The 21,172-nt window shown below is 38.8% G+C and overlaps 3 protein-coding genes across 10 annotated transcripts in view; 1 reads left to right on the plus strand and 2 right to left on the minus strand.

The window, feature by feature from the left end:
• The window catches only part of LOC129720779 (hyccin), a 30,089-nt gene extending 24,320 nt beyond the window's left edge, over positions 1–5,769 (minus strand). For 2 of the 5 annotated variants that reach the window (XM_055672509.1, XM_055672513.1), the window contains exons 1-5: positions 5,561–5,769; positions 3,090–3,490; positions 2,767–3,027; positions 2,153–2,696; positions 1,974–2,090 (exon numbers count right to left, since the gene is read on the minus strand). In XM_055672509.1, coding sequence (XP_055528484.1) covers positions 1,974–2,090; positions 2,153–2,696; positions 2,767–3,027; positions 3,090–3,239 — 1,072 coding nt within the window. In that variant the 5' untranslated portion in view covers positions 3,240–3,490; positions 5,561–5,769. Of the gene's footprint in view, positions 1–1,973; positions 2,091–2,152; positions 2,697–2,766; positions 3,028–3,089; positions 3,491–5,316; positions 5,447–5,473; positions 5,492–5,560 lie in introns of those variants that run through there. The other 3 variants (XM_055672512.1, XM_055672511.1, XM_055672510.1) reach the window with 3 other exon arrangements.
• Positions 5,770–13,353: 7,584 nt separating this feature from the next.
• On the plus strand, positions 13,354–15,449 carry LOC129725975 (trafficking protein particle complex subunit 3-like). Of its 3 annotated transcripts, none has more exons than XM_055682474.1 (2): positions 13,354–13,514; positions 14,828–15,449. In XM_055682474.1, the coding sequence occupies exons 1-2, from the start codon at positions 13,476–13,478 to the stop codon at positions 15,323–15,325; spliced, it is 537 nt and encodes a 178-aa protein (XP_055538449.1). In that variant the 5' UTR covers positions 13,354–13,475; the 3' UTR covers positions 15,326–15,449. The 3 variants fall into 3 exon arrangements, with proteins under 3 accessions (XP_055538449.1, XP_055538447.1, XP_055538448.1); XM_055682472.1 differs by lacking the exon at positions 14,828–15,449 and adding an exon at positions 13,584–14,740 and having other exon boundaries at positions 13,374–13,514; XM_055682473.1 differs by lacking the exon at positions 14,828–15,449 and adding an exon at positions 13,707–14,740 and having other exon boundaries at positions 13,377–13,514.
• Positions 15,450–15,519: 70 nt separating this feature from the next.
• On the minus strand, positions 15,520–21,119 carry LOC129725972 (zinc finger and BTB domain-containing protein 24). 2 transcript variants are annotated; one of them, XM_055682463.1, is made up of 8 exons: positions 20,650–21,119; positions 19,734–19,797; positions 19,294–19,399; positions 18,882–19,081; positions 18,734–18,810; positions 17,943–18,111; positions 17,055–17,879; positions 15,520–16,907 (listed from the first exon to the last, which is right to left on the minus strand). In XM_055682463.1, the coding sequence occupies exons 1-8, from the start codon at positions 20,958–20,960 to the stop codon at positions 16,584–16,586; spliced, it is 2,076 nt and encodes a 691-aa protein (XP_055538438.1). In that variant the 5' UTR covers positions 20,961–21,119; the 3' UTR covers positions 15,520–16,583. The 2 variants fall into 2 exon arrangements, with proteins under 2 accessions (XP_055538438.1, XP_055538437.1); XM_055682462.1 differs by having other exon boundaries at positions 17,055–17,882; positions 20,650–21,118.
• Between the last annotated feature and the right edge of the window lie 53 nt (positions 21,120–21,172).

Here is a 21,172-nt window from a genome sequence, read left to right on the forward strand (position 1 = left end):
AGCACACTGGGTAGCCACTACAGCAAAGTGAATTGAAAAAATAATAGAAAATAATCTAACAAAGTGAGAAAATGATATGCAATATGCTACGCTACTAGAAAATATAATTCCATGAAAAAAGAACGCTGGAGCACGATGCAAATGAATACCAAATGATGAAAGTATACTGTTAACAGGACGTAGGTTCCATGTCAAAGTGTAAATCAGAATGAGTAGTATTGAAAACTAAACAAAGTACATTGGCACTAACGAACAATCGTTTGATTGGTCAAATTTAATTTAAAATTCGTGTACACGTTAGGTATCACAAGAAACAATAAAAAATGGCACTTTCATTGTATGTGGGTGAATTTTGTGTCTCCTACTTTCGCTGTTAGATGTTCAACTGTTAGAAACTTTTAGACTGTCAGCTTATAAATTAAATATCGGCCTAGAGCCAACAGCGATAGCTGAACCTAAATCTATCCATTTGTTAATAAAGAGATGATAAAATACTGCCAATGAATATTACTATAGCTAGCATAGGCTTATTTTATAACCATAAATTTGAACCTTTGAATATAGATGTACACCTCAAAGGATGTCGGAAAAATATTTCCAATTGCATTGAAATAATCTATTTGTCATATACTTACGCATTGATGCTTATAAAGTTCGGAAGCATTGAACCAATCCAAGTGCCAAACGTTTCCGCTACATACCAAACGTGCCTAACGAAAAAAATCGAGAAGACTTGGTTGCTTCACTATTGCTTGAAATTTATTTTGACCCCGTTTGCAAGCATTCTGAATAGTTAGTCACATCTCTGCGTAGTTTGGAAATGACCGCCCACAAAATTTTGATAATATCAAACAAAACAGCTCTCCGTTCACGCTTGATTTGTTCAGTTTCTTCCAGCAAATTTTCCTCTAACGGGATGAAAATCACGAGAAACAGACATGTTTAATAGTTTTTTTCAACGATAAACAGGACTTTTCAAACTTTATAATTGATATAAATTAAAGATGATTGGGAGAAAAGAGTATGAAATTAGACCTCAGAGAATTTGTTTAAACCAAACAGAAACACGATGGCAACTGAAACTTGCCAACATTTTAGGCATGTTTTAGAGATATGTTAGATATGCACTGCTAGTTTAATGCCTTCAGTTCATTACTACAGCTATACCAGAAAAATCATGCAAAACATTTTCAAACCCAATGTCGATTGATGTTCTTAACGAAAAAACAGAGAAAACAATCGTATAAAAACGTTTATAAAGTTTTTATAAGAACAGCGAAAATATTGATGGGCAATTAGTATTTTTTTACGAAGTTAGAATGGTGTACTAATATTCTGGTTATAACATTAAAACCCGCTATTAAAACTACGATAACAATCACAACAAACTACACAATAAATGGAACAACACCGAGTTCCTCGTAACATCACAGTGATTGTGCAAATTACGATTAATTTGCTGAGTTAAATTCCTAACTGTTACTATAGGATCGTAATAACGAAAATCCTATGATAACGAATGTTCAAAAGTATATCACAGACTATAAATCAATAATACAGTATCTTCCTGGTATTGATTAAAACCTATATCAACTATGAAACTTTTTTTTAATAACTTAAGGAACATAAATGTATAATTCTGTTTAAAATATTGAACCACGTGAAAAAAGAAAAATATAATTGGTGTTTCAGCGTGATATAGCGGCAGCAACTGTATGCTTAGTGATTGGTGAAAACATGAGGATTATCACACAAGGGTATGCACACGAACGAAATTGTAGTGCTTGTACGGAGGGAGGGACTATGCACGACTTCACATGGAGTTGATTTTCTGGGATTGATCGGTGAACGATTACGCATCTCTGTCGTTCACTTTTCGTAGTACTTGGATGAAAATGCAATTTACGATAAAGCCAATGCGATCAAGACGATCAATAAACGAGAGCCTGAATCACTACAAACTGGCCACATACCTGGTAGCTTTTTCGTTCGGAACGATGCATTCGTTATCATGGATTTGGACACCGTTACCGTGGCTGTCGCTGGCGTTAGGGCCACACTGATGCCCATTGGACCGTCGCTTGGTTGACCTGAAAAGTTCAAAAATATGGAGTCATACACCGTCGAAACATTTGCATATTATCTAGCTCACCGGAGGGGTTCGCGTGCAAAGAGTTCCGTATTGAATTCGTTACCAATATCACTTCGGGTAACATTTCATAGCAAGCCCGATTATGCAGATCGTTGACGGCCTCGATGGCGGCAGAAGCGAATTCGTTGAACATGGCAAAATAATTGGCGTGAGCTAGTTCTACCAGAAACTGAGAGTTAACGGCTATTCTTGGAAGCGGCCTGTTCACGCTGCTAGACAGCGAATTTTGCACCTGGGAACCGGGGGAATTTGTGGCATTGTTCTGCTGTGGGGACGTTGAATCATTTCCGTAAGACGCACGGTGCACGTGACCTGGTTTCGAGAAGCCTTGGTTAACCAACTGCGAGGTTGTTTTGCACAAATGATACAAAGCCGGTTTGTGGATCTGGTTGAGCTGCTGATTGTAGGTGAACAGCAAGGCGGTCATCACTTTCAGTCGATTCTGTGCATTCAATGTTTCTACCGATGGAAGCGGTCCCCAGCTGACTTCCTTATTGCTATTTTCTTCCCAGCGGCGCAAATCGATGGGATGAAGACTTTTCTCCTGGAATAGTTTACAGCAAAATAAAGCTGGTTCAACTCACGCACATTTAAACGCTTTTCGCTGTTCTTACCTCATGATACATGGATGCGTGTGCCAGGACCGGCATCCGAAAAGAAACCACCTTAGGGCTGCCATCATCCGAGCTAACTTCAACGTTGTAAATACAAATTAACAGCGTTTCTATCGGTCGACAGCCTCGCTTGTCGCCCTGTGCTACCGACGTCAAATACAGATAGATGAGTAGCGGCACAAACTGTAACGTAAATCGCCGCAGTTCAATTTCGTTTGATCGGTAGATATTGCACAACTGATTGCAGATTGGGTAAATAAGCTGAAAACGGAAATCGATGATAGACCAATCATTCAGACAACAGCACAAACGACGTAACTTACATCTTTATATTTGACTCGTTCGTTCAGGATGGTATACAGTGCCTTGGATATCTCGAAATCATTCTCGTGTTGTGCAGCGAAAGTTCGCAGCTCGGAATCCTGCATGGCGTTGTAGTCCGAAATCCAGTCGGAGATGATCGCCTCAGCCATGCTACGAAATCAATCATCAACCTTTCACTTTAATCATGCACCACTGAATTTGTTACGTACTGGTTCTCAATCCAGTGAATTCGGTAAACACCGAAACAGGTTCAATCGACTGTATGCAGTATGCAACATAGAAACACACCAACTCACATAGGTGTCAGCTGCTAATAAAACGTTCAAAATGACATCACCGCTGCCGTTCCTCTTTCCAATTGTTTTATATGGGCGGGTGAATTCTGTCCTCACATTTTATTCTGCAGGATATAAAAAGAATAGCTTGAGTGACACGATATTGATTATGCCGACAGAAATTGACGACGATAGCTTTTGAAATCAATTCAAGTTTGTTCAAAACGTCTACGGTGAATTAGTTTCTAGTCTAAATTTGTATGTGTAGATAACTCCAATGCGAATGAATTCTGTAAATGAACAGTTCTTGATAGCAAATCAAACAAATTTACAAGTGAACAAAGAAATTATTTTTTAAATGACGTTGCCTCATTAGGTACCTTTTTTTTATTTTTCAACATTATAAATTTCCTAACGGACACCGAAACATCTTGGAAACTGCTGTAAAAAATTGGCTCTACTGATACGTACAATTCATCAACTGATTTCCAATTTAAAAGTAAATGTTTCTGCCCTTTTTCGAACAACCTTTGTAAGTATAAAAATAAACAAAATCCACAGATTTTCAATTATGACTGGCACAAAGGAAAGAAAAACCACAAAGCCACCATCCGAAAAAAGTAAACGAAAAATGTTACTATCCACAGCTAGCACGTGCTTCTCTGACAAAAAAAAACAGAGCAACATCCATAGAGACACCAGCCGCTATCTCGCTGCCCGTCTCAAACCAGTCAAATAAATCATAATACATAAATTGATATTTGGCAAAATCCCATCTTAAATAACGCAAACGAAGCATACATCTGTGTATAAATTACGACAGCGGTGAGATTCAATTAGCATGAAGCAAAAAATACACAATGGATATCGCACATTATTGAGACTATATGCTGTATGGGTGAGTATATGGTAAATCATTCATAGGTTTTCAACCTTCAAACCAACTAATTTCTAATGTTTCGAAGATGTCAACATCTCCATTCATAATGATGGTTTTTTTTTCTATCGAGGAAATGTGTTCATCACACAGTGCATCAATTTTGATTTTTGATCTGGCATTTGGTCAACTTTTCTCTCGTATGAGAATGAGACTGACATTAAACCATTTTGACGTTTTCTTTGATTGAGTGTTCGGTCAGTTATTTTCTTAAGTTTTCAATTTGAGTACAAACACTAAATTGGTTTTAATATCTCAAGAACCAATGTAGAAACTCTTTTTTATAAAATTGGCAATTTGTAATACAATGATAATATGAGCTTCATAAATCGGTGCTGCAATCATTCATATTTTTCTTTAATTTCACAATTCCTTCGTATTCAACCAGTATTTTTATCAGAAACATAATATAAGTTTTAAATTTACGATACATTGGTATTCTTCAAAGGCTGTTGACCTCGCGTTGCTAATGTAAATTTTTGCTCATTCCGAACCTTCACATCGAAAATGTTTGTGACAACGAGCAAAATATACTATGCTCTTCTAGTAGCAATCTCTCAATGTTATCTTAATTCTGACACATTTTAGAATTAGTCCTCGATCGGAAATTTTAGAATAATTTTTTGATGTAACTACTTTTGCAATCTGTATAATTCCGGAACAACACATTGAATCAGTAGATACCAAGCACTGGATCAATTTTCAGTTCGAGCAACTGGTGAAACTTGACAAACCCTCTTGGGTTTACAGAGCAGAGCGTATCTGCTCTGTAAATCGATATTAGTCATTATCACTAATAAGTACCTGTTACGAAAGCAGTAAATGTTAAAATTGCTTCGTGCCTTATCAAAATAAAAAAACAGGCATGAATAGTATATACCTACACGTAATTTAACAAGGGAGATTACACAATTGATCTGAGAATGGCCGACGAACGCAAAACGTTACGTATCGGATTTCAGCCAGGTTTTTAAATGCTTTTTACAGCAATATCCAAGTGTTACCTACTCTCACCTGAAGACAGATTACTAAACAGGAAAAAAAATTGCAATTAATTAAGTACTGGCCGATAAAACACAGATTCCGAAACAAGTTTCCAATAATACACCACTTTCTTAATAACATTTATCGCCGTTATCCACGCACAAGCAACAAACCTAATTAATAGTACCTCACTTTTGCTTCTTATTCGCTCGGTGATAAGCAAATTTCATTCGCAATCATCCTTGAATGAAAAACAACTTGAAGAACCACTTACTTTTCAAACGCATGACACTCCTTAGTGATTAAACGGTTTATTTTCTTCGACCGAAACCATTAACACAAGTCCAATTTTTTCTATTTTACTGCTATCTCACAAACGCGATAAATTTTATTAATTCGTGACTAGCGACGACTCAAGTAAAATTTTGCTGCTTTGCACAGATTAAAATTTTCTGAAAGATCGAAAAGATTGCATTCTTGACGTTTACGTATGACAGTGCCAGGGTTGAATTTGAGTGAACTATGTTATGATGATATGTAAAAAGGTAAAATCATTCGTTGATTATCTTCCAAAAACGATTCTGGTGGATAATAGATGTACTATATTTTGAATTCTATCGATATTAAGTTTTTGCCAAAATTTCAAAAAATATTTAAGCACTTGGGGACGATGGGATCTTAAACATTTTTAAACAGTTCTTCCTGAGAAATTTTCACTATTTTTTTCAAAATGCATATTATGAAAAAAGCCAATTGTAATCCAATTTTAAAGCCGTATATAATCCAGCTGAGGTTCCAAGTTGGCAATCCATCAATTTGATTTTTTCAATAAGTAAACTGTTTGAGAAAATTATTCTCAAACAGATAATGCCACGCATTTACGACAGTTTAATTTTTGCTGATAAACAGTTCACCTTTGGTATCCCACAACTTACCAGCAGTGATGGCATGAACTCGTGCAAAGTTGAACTGTGTAACACTTTTCCAGATTTGAATCCAACTTGAATCTGCTTCCCCTCGATAGTTTGAGTTTTATTGCACCGCACACTCTGATCGATTGAGTTTTAATGCGTGCAATGCATGCAGTGCTCGAAATAGTCGGCAGTGTTGCAGTTTTAGTACAGAATACTAGCGCCGCAAACCTTCACTGTCATGTAAGGATTTTCAGTGGAATTTGAAATCTTAGAATTTCAACTTTCAACGGACGTGCTGAAAGAGACTTTCTGCTCCAATCAGTTGACAGTGATAGCAGCAATCCTGTGATTTCGTACACGCTGTGTTGCTTTAGCGATGTTTGAGCAGTTGAGAATTTAGATGCTTATATGGTTCATCGACATCATGCAATGAATTGGCTCAAGTCAAATATGTTCGATATTAAATCGGACATCTCATTTCTTTCAATGACCGGACTTTCACTGAAAATTGACACCGCTGACACTGAAGGTCGTTTAGACTTGAGACAGTGAAAATGCGGTTCTTGTCACTTTCGCTTGCAGTATCGGAAATTTGCAGCACTGCAGAGAACACACGTTCATCTTATTTTCAAAGAATGTGTAAAAACTTGCAACCGTCATTTAACAGTAAGTGGTAATGCTCCAGCTATGTGGCGCTCGCGTCACTTACAAACCAGGCACTGATATCGATTAAATATCGATACGGCAATATTTATGCAGTGCAACTGTGGCACCACAAGATGTCATTAGTGTATTCATGTATTTCGATTCAAATTTTCACACACTTACAATTAATTGCTGGGTCTTGGTTTTTTTTTGCCGAGAACGGCACCACTGAGTACTTGGGAACCATTCAAATATTACATAACGCGGAATTTGGCAATTTTCAATACCCACCCACCCCCATGTAACGCAATTTTACATGTTTGCCACATGCAATATAACGCTCCGCTGAATACCCCCCCACCCCCTAGAGCGTTATGTATTATTTGAATGATCCCTTGGTTAAAAAATAGTGACAGCTGCAGGGCCGGATTTAGACGGCGGGGGGCCCGGGGCAAGTTTGTTTGTGAGGCCCTCTTTTCTTGAAACATTTGTGGTATCGTTCGGGAAGGTGACGAGCAAAAAAAAAGGTCGCCTCAGGACTAGGGGGGCCCCTTGAATCAGAAGGCCCGGGGCATTAGCTCCCTTTGCCCCCCCTCAAATCCGGGCCTGGACAGCCGTCGCATTTTTTCGTAAATCTCGGTTCACCTAACTGCTCAAAATATCCGTAGTCTCGGAAAGTGGTAGCTCGGTAATATTTAATGCCGAAATTTCAGTTAGGTTGTTATTACATTAAACAAATTTCAATTAAGTTAATCTAACATAAATATAAACCTATTTTAGTATTGTAGGGGAATTTGGGCAAAATTGACATGTTGCTGACATTTTACGTGGATCAGACACCTGCCGATCGATTCCTGAGACTTTTTTACTCAATATAAAACAAAACTTGACTACCACTATTAGATATTACTGCATTACCATTAATGCTTATACATACTAGATACTATTTCGCTTTCTGAATTATACCAAAACCATTTCAAACCCGTTTTCGTAGAATCACCGTTTTGAGCTCAGTTTTTGTCCGATTTATGATCTGTTTTTTTAAAGATGGTAATTTGAAATCTAAAACTAATTCTCTCACATGGGTCTACCACTTTAACTTTCAACTATTTTCATCTCGATTTTTACTGCAAGCCCTGATACAATATAACGTGACCAAATTTATTGTTCGTGGATAACTTGAAAGGTCAAAAACTAAGACAAGACGCGACAATAGGTTTCTTATTTTTCTTTTCGTAACGATCGCTTTCTCTGTTGAAATGTTTTGAAACGTTCCACATCGTTGTTGCCAGATTTATTATATTTAAAAACTCTGGATTTCTGCTTTTCGTTTTCTCACTAAAAAAACTGCTTTGCATTCTATTCTAGAAAAAAAAAAACACTCAATCTCTTACAAAATTACGAATAAACTTCACCGACCACACGATACATAAAAGCTTACGAATGAGCTGTGAATACGCTTGCATAATCTTACATCATCTCTTATCGACAATCAAGCATGGAAAAGTTCACTCACTAGCAATATTTCATGCAAATGTGTTCTTTGATTCATCAGTTATCGTTCAACTATTTCCACTCGCGTACAAGTTTTCCATAGAAACGCTGCTGATTGTTTTTCGCTTCTAAGAGTTCCAAATACCATAGAAGGAGACTGAATGATTCAAACACGATAGTTAACTTGCATTCAACATTATCGCGAGAATCTTTGAGATATTATCGCCAGTGATACAAAATTATGAATCCAAATGAACGCTAGATTGCGTTCTATTTTTTTGCTTACCGGAGCAAGCAGGTATCATCAATGCTTACGGAAATTGTAGCATGGTGCATTAGCATCTGATAATTGAAATCACCAAGAATCATCGTGGTATATCACGGTGAAAGCATGACGTGGAGTAGCCGAATTACGCCTACAAGCAACCAACATTTGAAAGAATCATTGCGATCGCTTGAGTGCAATCGTTTACGATTCTTTCGTGAAACACTCGCTATATGTTGCTCGCTCCGCCTAAAGCAGGCAACACTGAAAAAAATCATCAAAGAAAGCTACCATATATTTCTTTGCTCTATGTTGTCTCTTGCAAGCTTGAGAATGTGTAACTTTTAATAGCGATGGTTTACTAGGATTGAAAGCTTATAAATAGCACGTTCAGAAATGATACCCGAATGATTGTTATGCGATACGAGTTTCTCCATCCTTGTCGACAATGAACATTTGTAACAGCTAGGTTATGATTTTCAATCAGAAAGCAACCTGGTTGTAATTTTACGTAACGGTCAGATGTCAGATTCAGCCATTCAGCAGTCTGGTTGCAATTGGTTCCATGTAGCGGACACATTCAACATGCGTTTACTGATCTATATGATTTTTGTATATCTAACGACAACTATTTTTTTTTAAATTTTATTCTCGCTCATTTTGTGATCTCACTTGTTTTGTGATGAATTAATTATTTACTAAAATTTATTCAGTCTTTATATTGTGTGTTCTACCCAGCGATGCCAGATTGGAAGACATGTCTTCAAATGGAAGACATTTACCCTGCGGTGAAGACATCTTTGTTTGTGAAGACAAATGGAAGACATTCGAAATTATGTGAAGACATTAGAAAATATGTGATATAAGCCGCATTCTGCATATAGGTGGTGACTTTTTTTTTGCTCCACAGTTTTTGAATTGCCGGTAACTTTTTCAGTCTTTGGTCGGTCCTAACCGACCATCTCGGGTTGGAAGACAGGTGAAAACATTTTTTATTGGAACGTGAAGACATTTGGAAAAATGACCTGGCATCCCTGGTTCTACCATAAACGGTGACATACCCGACAGTCAGAGATGCCAGATATACAGACATATTTGTATTATACAGACTTTCTGTGTTGCGATACAGACACGCATAAGCCTACAGATTTTATACAGACATTTAGTATAATACAGATATTACACAGATATCTGATATTCTACATAATGGTTTTACCAGTATACACAAAAAAACGAAAACAAAAACCAAAAGTCACTGTAGCCGTTGCTGGAAAAAGTGAACTAGGAACTGAACACTTTGCTGAACATAATAATCTTGCGTTTTTGAGAGTGAAATCATGACAACGGGAATCGAGTCAGGCTATCGGGGTTTTTATCGGCCCCGTGGGCACTAATCTGTCTGTTTCGCCCCCAGTAACAAACAGCTGATTGTCTCGATCGATTGCCCTGCAGGTTATATTGGTGAAAAGACCGTTTGTTCTATTCGGAGCAATATCCAACGTTGAAGAATTGCTTAAAATGTCCCAAACCTTGAAGGTACTATTTTAATAATCGCGAGGCTTCTGCCATCATGTATCAGTTTAGCTACATTACGACGAACGACGGTTTTTATCACGGGAAAGACTCTTACTTCTATGTGTTACTGAGATTTAAAAGATAAATTAGTTATCGATTAATCGACCAACTATGATAGACTCGAAAAAGAACAATCAAAACAAGCAATAAAACAAAACAATCTGACAGGTCGACAAATAATTAGGTATCAATGTATCGGTAACTTTTTTTCGCAGCGGTATACAGACTTATACAGACATTTTTATGGATTATACAGACTTGCCAAAAAAAAAGTCTGGCATCTCTGCCGACAGTGCCCGAAGCGCGATGTAAAATTTGTCAGCTTCAACCCACCACCGCACGTGCTAAGTTCGTAAACAATTATCTGGCATCTCTTTCTTACCTGCGTCTTAAATGGCGATGACGTTTCATTATTTCTCGGCAGTTTTGCCCGCACACAATGGAATAAAGAAATTGCGGAAACTAAAACTACAGACAAACAGACGCACCACGAAATATATTTTCATGGATCAAAATAACGGTCAATTCAAATGAGTTTCAGTTACGTGGAATATTCCCGCCGCAGCTGTGGTGGCGCTGATGTGCTTTTTCCCTTTGAACTCAGTTGACAGTTGTCGCGCGCCGTGCTGCCAAAACAGCAGAAAAGCTGAAAGCTTATCTTTTGCGGAATATGTAATATTTCAAACGGCAATACTGATGTAACCACATGATAGATCACAATGATCAATATGTCGTTGGATTGATGAAATGATGGACGAATTCTATTTTATTTTTTATTCTCGCTCAATTTTTGTCGGTCTAGTTCCGCCACTGTTGTTGTGCCAATCACCGACGCCCGGGGAGGCGACTCCACCGTTAATTACCGGACCGGCGCCAACGGCTTCACTTCCTCATGTGATGGAAGGTGTGATCCCAGAGATTTTTCGCCTCAGAAAATCTCCCAGTGTCGGCTAAAATTGAATCTAGATCAGTTGGGTTGGTTATAAAAGGATCACGCAACCCCGGAACCATCGACACCTATGTCGGCGTTGGGATACGAACCCAGGCGTCGAGCGTGGTTGGCATAGACGTTACCAACCACGCTAGGCCCCGCCCCCGCCTAACGAATTCTATTGGGAACATGCGAGCTATTGACATCCCTATACCGAATAACAGTGAATGACAATGAACTCATGTCCTAGGCTCAAACTCATTTGTGCCCGCTGTCAGCTGTCAGATAAAGGTGTTTGAAAAGTGGCGGTGATATTGTGGCGCAGCACTAAATTAAAGTTCGGAAGTCGGACTTCCGACTTCCGAACTTTCTTCCGATTTTACAAACACATAGAACAACTGCGTGTTAACACAACATGAACAGCGGGAATGATTTCAATGTATTTGTTTTTGTAAGCCGGATTGACAGCGCAATGGCGGCTGAGATGGTTGCAGTGTTGCGAGAACAACAAAAATAAACATCGGAAGTGAGCCTGACTGCCATGCAGTTCGTCAGCGACGTTTTGATAATTTTTATTTAAATGCACAATATGCTATCTCGTTTACACATACGTTAGGATGTTAGCCCTTGAAACATGGCGCGGAGCCATAGGGGTGGGAACCTGCGTTTTTTTTGTTCTTGTTAGAGATTTTTTTGGGATCACTCCACTCAGTTAGTTCACCAAAAACAAAAATTTCAATGCAAAAATTCTACACCGAATCAGAACCCGCATAATCAATAACCATGAACGGATGATAATCCATATGGTTTAACGATACCCCATACAGTCAGGACTATATCCCGAACTAGTTGTTAGGCACGTTTTATGGTTACTGATTATGCGGGAAGCACGAAAACAAAAATCGACATCAATTTTATGTCGACTTGAATCGATACTACCGTACCTTCAAACTCGGCAAAATTCTCATGGGGATTAAAGGGCAGGGCTGCCAAGTATACAGATTTTTCTGTATTATATAGATTATCTAACCACGATACAGATATTACACAGAATACAGAATTGATTTATAATACAGATTTGTACAGAATTTCAGCAATCGATTTTTTTAAGTTTCGGTTCACCTCTGCCTCACAAACATTTCTTCCGAACATCAGTTTTCAGTTTTCCGAATGCGTTTCCCACATAGCCACCAAACTGGCCGATTCGCTAAGGCAATCCACGGGTCACGTTCCATTGCTTGTATGTTTGTTATTGCTGCTTGTACGTTTGTTATTGTTGCTGTTTTTCAAGTTGCAGAACCAGAATACAACCGAACACGAAAATTTTTAATGTCGGAGAAAAAAATTTCTAATCGTCAAGACAGGACGAGGAAAATTTTTTCCAAGCCTAAATCACACCCTCAGCCCGTTTCCGCATCACATTTTTCACATTCACGAAAAAATCACATACAGGGCCTACTTTACTACTTAAATAATATTCTATTGTAGTTTGAAGGATTGCCATTTGCAATACTAGAGCAACCGATCGGACAACGTTTGTATTTCACGCTTCTAGATCCGGATTGCATCCAAGTTTCGAACTCTTGAACAAACCTGAGGCTGATCGCAACTGTCTCGTGGATTACCTAAGGTAATTTACCTTATCCACAGTACGCAGTGTTGTTGCGAATAATTTTGTGTGAGAGAAAAGAGAGCAATATGTATGCTTTGTTTTCTCGGTTTTCATAAGCAGTCTGACTGTTTCGAATAAGAATTTTTATAGGTGCGAACGAGCTTTAAAATCTGTTTCCTCGTCCAAAGTGGAATACTTGCAGCTGATTGTATTTATATTGTAGGTATTTGCGTTGACGACAATCAACGCTCTTCTTTTGCCGACATTCACGCTCTTCTTTTACCCTTTTATTGCTACTGTTTGATTTCTGCTGGGCGTCTGGCATCTAGCTAAGCGGGAAATTACTTTTCTTTGATTTCTTCTGGACATCAGATATTTGGCTAAGTAGGAAAACTCTGGAACAAAAATACTTGATTCGATTGCTAAAACCCGGCTATAAACAGGAGTTTTCTTTCAAGAATTTTACCCAACTTTTTACGGTTTCAGGCGAGGTCGGCCTTCAAGCCCAGTAACCCCGAGCACTTGCAGGCACACGAACAAGATACAAGATACAGAAAAATACAGAATTTTTACGGGTAAATACAGATTTTTCAAAATAATATCTGGCAGCTCTGTTAAAGGGTGTCATTCACTGCATTCACTCGATCACGCGTCATCGTCGACATCGTTTTCTGGTCCTCTGGAATTAGTTGTGCCGACGAAAATATTCAGATAATTTCTATTTTTAAGGCTGCATCTTAAACAGAAACCGCCATGTCTCGTCAAAATACTCGTTTGGATACAAAGAAAGTTGTAAGTACCAAATTTCTATAATTCTCCATAAAATAAGCATTCTTTGTCAAACGTTTCAAACAATTTTAGTTTGAGCTGTCAACAATAACATTCTGAGCAGTTAATCGCAACAAAAAACATTAGTGAATTTGCTCCGGTCGTCTTATTTTTCAAAATCGCACTTTTCCGACTATCTTTTTGCTGTATTTCTAGTGCTGTCTTTGAAATAAGGCTAATTGTATTACAATTGTTTAGTGATTGACACTAAGTGGCATAACAGTTAAAAATGCAACCAGAAGGGGCGGAACACAAGGAAAACATTATAATCAAAATGGAAAATAGCGGTGATCAGACAGTCGGTGGTGCTCCTATCCAAATTCTGCATGTTAATCAGGCAATGCAAGATACAACGAATCAACAGCTGTTGCTTCAAAGTTTACAACAGCATATCAATGCTAATGCTAGTGGTCAACCGGTGCAAGTGCTACCGATCGCTACTCTCTCTGGGCAACCTGGGTTGGTCATGCCAGCACCTGCTTTGCAGCAAACAGCACAACCTCAGGTTTTGCAATTCACTCTCGATGGTGGCCAAACTTTCCTCTATCAGCCGGTGCAACTATCCGCTGCAACTGAAACCATGCAAAACGTTAACATCAACGGAAGCATTGTTCAAATTCCCAATCAAGCAATAACAACAGCAACGAATGCTAATGGAGGAGGCCCGGTAGTAATGCTTACAGCATCAGGTGGTCCTGATCAAAATGCAACACTTACTTCTGTCCAGAATCAGACTGCATTCGCAACGGCCATGCAGGGAACAACATTACCAGCTGGGTCATTAACTACGACAGCTAGTAACGCATCAGCAACCGCTGCGGAACCTAGTGGTACATCTGCAACGGCAGTCAGTAGTACTATTGAAGCCATACAAACCATGGCCAGCGTGGAATCCGAGGAAGAACCCCTGTACGTAAACGCTAAACAGTACAAGCGCATTCTCAAGAGACGACAAGCGAGAGCCAAGCTGGAAGCACAGGGCAAAATTCCGAAGGAGCGACCCAAATATCTGCACGAATCTAGACATCGGCACGCTATGAATCGTGTCCGTGGCGAAGGGGGACGTTTTCATTCCAGTGGGATGAAACAGGAGTTAGATTAAGTTTCTTTTCTCTTAACAATTTTGTGCCGTTTGTATGATTTTCGTTAAGTAACAATAAAATGTGGAATAAACGTGTTCTGAAACACCAGAGTTTTGAGAATTATTGGAGAAAATTTTTCTATAGCAAGTACATTTCAATTGTTACAGTATTATTTGCTTTAATTTTATCTGCTAGAATTCGGAACTGCTGACGCTTACCTATGGCGCCCTAGTATCTCAGATGCTGCGTGACTTCGAGAACGTCGAAGATGTCAACAAACAACTCGAACGAATCGGCTACAATATGGGCATGCGACTGATCGAGGACTTTTTGTCCCGAACCAACTCACCTCGTTGTCTGGATATGCGTGAGACGGCCGATAAAATTCAACTAGCCTTCCGGATGTACCTCAACGTTCAACCAACCATTTCGAACTGGGCCGCCTCGGGAGACGAGTTCTCGTTAATATTTGATTCTAATCCCCTGACGGAGTTCGTAGAGCTGCCTGCAGACTATCAACAACTTCGCTACAGTTCCATAATTTGTGGCTGCATTCGGGGTGCGCTGGAAATGGTTCAGCTGGAGGTGCAATGTTGGTTCAGTCAGGATCAGCTAAAAGGTGACGCCAACACAGAACTACGGGTTAAGTTTGTTCGACGACTCGAGGATGCCGTACCCGCCGGGGAGGATTAGGAGGTTTGGCCGCAATGTGGGTAAATATGTTGAAAATTGCATTCCATTTAGGGTGCATGAGGGTAATTACATTGCAAAGGATAGTATGTATTTTGAAACGACATAAACTCTATGCTATTTATTATTCTGTACTAAATTTACTGGAAAAGAACATTCCGTTCATAGGGAGGTGATTTCTGAGCATTCATTCTGAGTTTATTGATCGATGTTCAACATTTTATTTACTTTGAAATCTCATACAATTTCGGTTCTTATACTACTCCTAAAAACATCACACGCATCAGGCACAGACAGACGAATTTGGAATTAGAGTAAAAACAGTAGTTTTTTTATCATCAAAGATAGGATAGTCAGTTTGCGGTTAGTTAAATTAGGTGAGTCAACCATTAATGAATCTTAAGATGTGAGTTTCATTTCAAGGCTAATCTGTTGTTTGAATACCATTTCGTAGAATGCCGTTACTAGAAAGCACCGGTTGATGATTTTACCGAACACTAAAATAATATATTCAATCAATCAACTACGTACATTATACAGAATAGACATAGTTCAAACGCCTTTCATCTACCTATGTTCAGTGTTTTCGTCATTGAGGCACATTTGCTGTAACTGGTTCTCGAGTGTAGAATGAACTACAGACATAAAAATTAACGGTAACATAACCAAACTTAAAAAACCCAAACATCAATAAAAGCTAAATGCGAAACTGCGAAGCAACACAAACACATTTCATGCAGCTAGGTTGCAATCGAATAAATATTTTCCTGGGGTAACTATGATTATAGGCATAAAAATACAAATAATCTCTTTCCGAAGAGATAACGTTAACAGCGGCTTGGCCACCTTCAATTGCACTTGATATTAAACAAGTCATATTAATACAAAAAAAAAAAAAAAAAAACAATATAAGCTAGTAATAATCATAAACGGTATTTCTAACAGAGATAACACTAAAACCTATATGACTAATCTTTGTTCAATTGCTTGTGGGAAGTTTAGAGGAGGGGGGTTTGAATATGCGCTTATAGCGAATTTCTTTATTCTACTGAGTCAATGCCAACCTACCACTGGAATAAAGAGACACGATATCGAATTACGATTAAAACCAACGCGTTGGTTTGCTGCAACTGACAAAAATTACGGTGCTCAACAATCTATTTTGAAGGTGCCACCCAAGCGAATAAAGAAACGTTTTGACAGCAGTTAGGTTGGCTCCAGAGCAAACCCAGGTTGACACTGAGAATAAAGAAATTCTCTACTAGTTGGCAATGGCACTGCTGCTACTGGAACTATGACAACGGATAAGATTAGGCTGCGTCGTAAGAACTTTTTTCAGTGTTTCCAACGTCTTAAGGCAAATGACTACGCAGCATCCTTTGGAGAGGCCTTCGGCAGGGCCTCCGCTGCAGCTGCAGTTTTGCTGTCCTAACAAACTCGACAACAGATCAGAGATAGGTTCAGCTGACGTTACCGATGGTGCTGTTGACCGTGAGGAACAACAACCAGAAGCCTGAGGTTCCGGCTGTTTTTTGGCTCTGCCAAGCTGATCGTCAACTTTAGGCATTGTCTGGTTTTGCCGATTCTGAAACATTTGAAATTAGTTATGATTACTTTTTTCATTTCTTCTTACCGTAAGAGCGATAATAATGTGATCTAGTGGATCAGACACAGTACGCTCATCTGGTCCACTAAATCTCATAACTCGCTGATTATCGTTAGCCAATATTACCTGCGATTGAAGAGAGTCTACTAGCTGTGGCTGCTGTTGTTGACTAGGTGTAGAATTAGGTCTGCAAGAGTGATCGGGGCCACATCCACCGATACAACCCTGCATTGGATCACACCGGCAGTTGACACATCGACAGATATCGGCTTCCGCTGTTATGTCCTTAAGTGTTTTGACGGGTTCCATACTGCTGTTATTATTGTTATTGTTGGTATCCGGAAGTTGCTCAGCTTCTGTTAATAAACCTTCTAGGAACAACTCATTCAATATTGTATCCGCTTCTTCATCACCCATTCGTTCCTGTTTAGCAACATTTTGCTCGCTAATTTGTATCGCTTTGTCAATTTCTTTGCGTACATCTTCCTCAAGTAAATTTTCGTTGTAATAGTCAGTCAGAAACAGTTCACCGCCGTTACCATTCTGTTCAGGCTCAGCAAAGTTAGCCACACTTACGTTGAAGGGTAGATCAACATACGACGGAACATTTGTCGGCAATGCCACACAAGAAGAAGTTACTGGATCCAGTGCTAATGGTTTAGATTCCAGAACGGAAATATCTACCCATGGTGCGTTAAATTCTTCCTCCGATGCCAATGCCATTTCCAGCGCTTTGGATTCATGGAAATCCACCAAATTAAACGGAGCTTCCTGTTGGACACACATGTTACCCTGTCCGTCGGTTGTTTGGTTTGGCTCCGGTTCATCCAATGGTGGAAGATCATCATCAAGCACTAAGTCAGGAGAAGATTCCACTTTAACGACTTTTCGATCTGTTCTCGTGGATTGGTCTAGTTTGCGTTGCTTTTTGGAAAGTTTTGAGGATTTCTTCTTCTGAAAAAAAATATTATCATTCGAATGTTTTCCTGCGTTACCAAACAGTCAATAACTTACAATTTTTTCATGCGTTTTTGTGTGTGATTTCAGGCTGTGCGGTGTACTAAACGCTTTATGACAATCAGAGACAGCGCACGAAAACGGCCTCTCTCCCGAGTGGGTACGAATATGAGTTTTTAGGTGATGTGAAGCGGTGAAGGCTTTGCCGCATTTATCCTCTTTGCATCTGCAATATATATTATTTATTAGTTAAATATCCACTACTATGTAATTCAATATGACAAAGCATGAGTCAGTTTGAAACCCGGTACTAAAATTCCATCTCAGAATTTAATTAACATAAGAAATATGTTAGAATGACTTGACGGACTTTTATTTCACTGGTCAATCTGAGCGACTATTTTACTCCACGATCTCTTCATTTCTACAACATCCCATACCGCTCTTCTGGAGTCTCAACCGAAAATTGCCCAATATTTGTCGATTGGGTGGAAACGGGACCGATTGTAAGTATTGCAATGTTTTTTGAAGGAAATCCACTTGGCTGTAGTAGCAATTTGCCAAAACTGGACAAAACCCCACAGAACCTTTGTGCGTTGTGAGTTTCGATGCTTGTAAGGAGAATCTTAGTTCATTTATTGCAGTTGAAAGTCCTAACAAACCTATAAGCGGTAACGAGTTCAAGTTTGCAACCTTAGCCTCTCGATACCACTCACTGGTACTGATTACATACCACGATGATGATCTGAGTTATAAGCCCTTAAAACCTGACATTTTTTATGGTTACAATTGTAAAAATTTTTTGTTTTTCGTTTCTGCAAGACGTGGTCTCATGTCAAAACACTTACTTGTAAGGTCTCTCCTGAGTGTGAACCCGCGAGTGTTTTTTCAGGTCACTGAGCGTAGTAAAAAACTTTGAGCAAACCTAAAATCAGTAATAAAATCATACATCATTTTATATCAAACGTCCAGATTTAAGATGCCAGACAGACTTACTTCACAGTTAAACGTTTCCCCATTGTGTAACCTCTGGTGGGCTCTTAACCGATATCGCGTATTGAACGCCTTCTTGCAATTACTTTCTGGGCAAACGTACGGCTTGATTTTGGTGTGTACTCTGATGTGAATTTTTTGGCTGTATGAGGTCAGGAACGCTTTGCTGCAGCCGTCTTCCGTGCATTTGAACTTATATTCACCTATCGATGAAGCATAAATTTAAGGCATCAGGTGTTTGTTATCAGTTAATATGACATCATAGAACATTTTGATATGGGTATATTGTGAAGGAAGCAACAAAAAACTATTCAATCGACTATTACCTTTCCGAATCCTATGGTTAGTGCATGAAAATGAATGATGAATGTATTAGCGCATTTTTAACAGGGAAATGCTACTACACGTTACAAACCTCGATGAGTTTTCATGTGAGTACGAAGGTTTCCAACGGTGCTGTAGCTCCGATTGCAGCTACCATAGTTGCAACGATAACGGGCCAGCACTTGGTTGTCAGGTCCCTGGAACGAGAATAACCTGTAATTCGGTTGACAAACTACTTAATAGGAATTTGTGTTTCTCTTCTATTTTCGTTTTTCTTAAATACAGAGTGAGGCTTAAATGTGGATTTTTTCATTTGTGTACATTGTAAACTTTAGCCAAAAACTAATGCGAGGGTATCCTTTTTTATCTTTACTGAATTGGATATATGTCGGTAGGCTGTTATCTATAATAGTGGATTTGGGTTCTGTTTAAATTGTGACTGACGACGGGACAACTCTTCTCTAATGTAGTTGTGACAAAGTGTATCGTTAATCTACTAATACTTTCCCTTAGTATTTCATTTGTGTGTACCTCGATTGTGATTGTGGCATGCGATGGCTCTCCTTCTTCTTTTAGAGTATTGTTTTCATAATTACTACATTTCGAACGGAAAATAAAAACGGAAAACGGAGTGTTTTTGAATCAATTTTGTTTGAAACAAAAAAAGTGTGGTTAGTAAGAGGCAAATAAATTCAATGGAAACATCTTGTTATTCGAGGAAAATTCAAACTGAGCAATGAGTTTATCGGAGGTAAATCACTGAGTAGTGTAGTAAGCGAGTAGTTGAATTAGCAAATTCATTATGACAGAGCAGCATATTTAAAAATCTATTCGTTCGTAAACGAAATAAATGAAGGCGAAAAAAACGCGAGGTCAAAGAATTCAATTCTACGATTAAACACCATGATTAGCTCTTTGCCGCTTCATTAAAAAAGCAAACAATCACGAAACGGGTATAAATATAACTACACATTTGGAAATCGCGATATACACTAAAGAGTAGACAAAATCTATTAATAAAAGAAAGCAAAATTAAAAACTTTTCTCTTCGAGAAGTGACATTTTTTTATCAACTCTCCAATACATATAGCTGCGTTGCAAACCATGATGACATCAAAATATCATCATTTCCGTAAACATTGCGATTTGAATCTGAACATTTGCAAAACTTCAATTATATTGTCCATCAGAATACAAAAAATCTAAGTTTTTGAAAATTCAATATTAGAGCAGTGGTTGGCTGCACACTTGGAAGAAAGATAGGGAGAATATGTATTACGTGTAGTAGGTGGGCGGTTAATTAATCATGGTTACAGAGTGAGACGCGGACTAAAAAAAGCAAAGGAGCCGAGAAAAAAACATAATCCGAATAAAGAGCGCGCGCGCAGCTAACAAGAAGGAAGAAAATCATAAAACAGAAAAAAGATGAAAATCTCTTCATAAGTACCCTCCGTCCTCCTGTTCATCAATTTTCTCAAATTCAATCAGAATACTATTTTCACTACTGCTGCTTCCACTACCGGAGCTAGAACCGGTTCGACTCCGGATGCCACTGGTGCCATTCGTCGAGCCAGCTGCTGCTGTCGTTTGCTCTCCATTCACCGAGGCCAACACCAGGTCCAGCGATCCGAGCTGGGGATTTTCCTCTGCCAAATTCTGGAAATACTGCGGAACCTGTTGCTGGATGGCTCTCTCGAATGCATCGATATCGAAAGTGTTATCATTGATGCAATCTTGTAGTGTTATCTGATAGCTCATCGCGTCCGCTAGACGGTTGTTTTAATTTTCCGGTTTTACAGACCACTGTGACCACTGATAGAGGGAAATTTGGGTGGAAAATTTTCACAGCTCACTCGAGTATATCGCCATATTTTCACCTTTTCGCGATGACCGAATGTGTCTGACAGTCTCCTTCGCAGCTGTCAGCTGATGGAAGGAGAGAAGAAGGAATAATAAAATCGGACCGAATG

The sequence above is a fragment of the Wyeomyia smithii genome, chromosome 2 (genome assembly GCF_029784165.1).
Source record: "Wyeomyia smithii strain HCP4-BCI-WySm-NY-G18 chromosome 2, ASM2978416v1, whole genome shotgun sequence".
NCBI classification, from domain to species: Eukaryota; Metazoa; Arthropoda; class Insecta; order Diptera; family Culicidae; genus Wyeomyia; species Wyeomyia smithii.

What these genes read in the sequence shown, in the direction of transcription:
- LOC129725975 (XM_055682472.1), top strand. Translation starts at nt 13,780, where the DNA reads ATGCAACCAGAAGGGGCGGAACACAAGGAAAACATTATAATCAAAATG.
- LOC129725972 (XM_055682462.1), bottom strand. Translation starts at nt 20,960, where the DNA reads ATGAGCTATCAGATAACACTACAAGATTGCATCAATGATAACACTTTC. An exon ending in GATGAACAGGAGGACGGAGG is followed by an intron (nt 19,798 to 20,649) that starts GTACTTATGAAG and finishes TTCGAAATGTAG; the next exon opens with TAATTATGAAAACAATACTC. An exon ending in GGGAAACGTTTAACTGTGAA is followed by an intron (nt 18,811 to 18,881) that starts GTAAGTCTGTCT and finishes TACTGATTTTAG; the next exon opens with GTTTGCTCAAAGTTTTTTAC.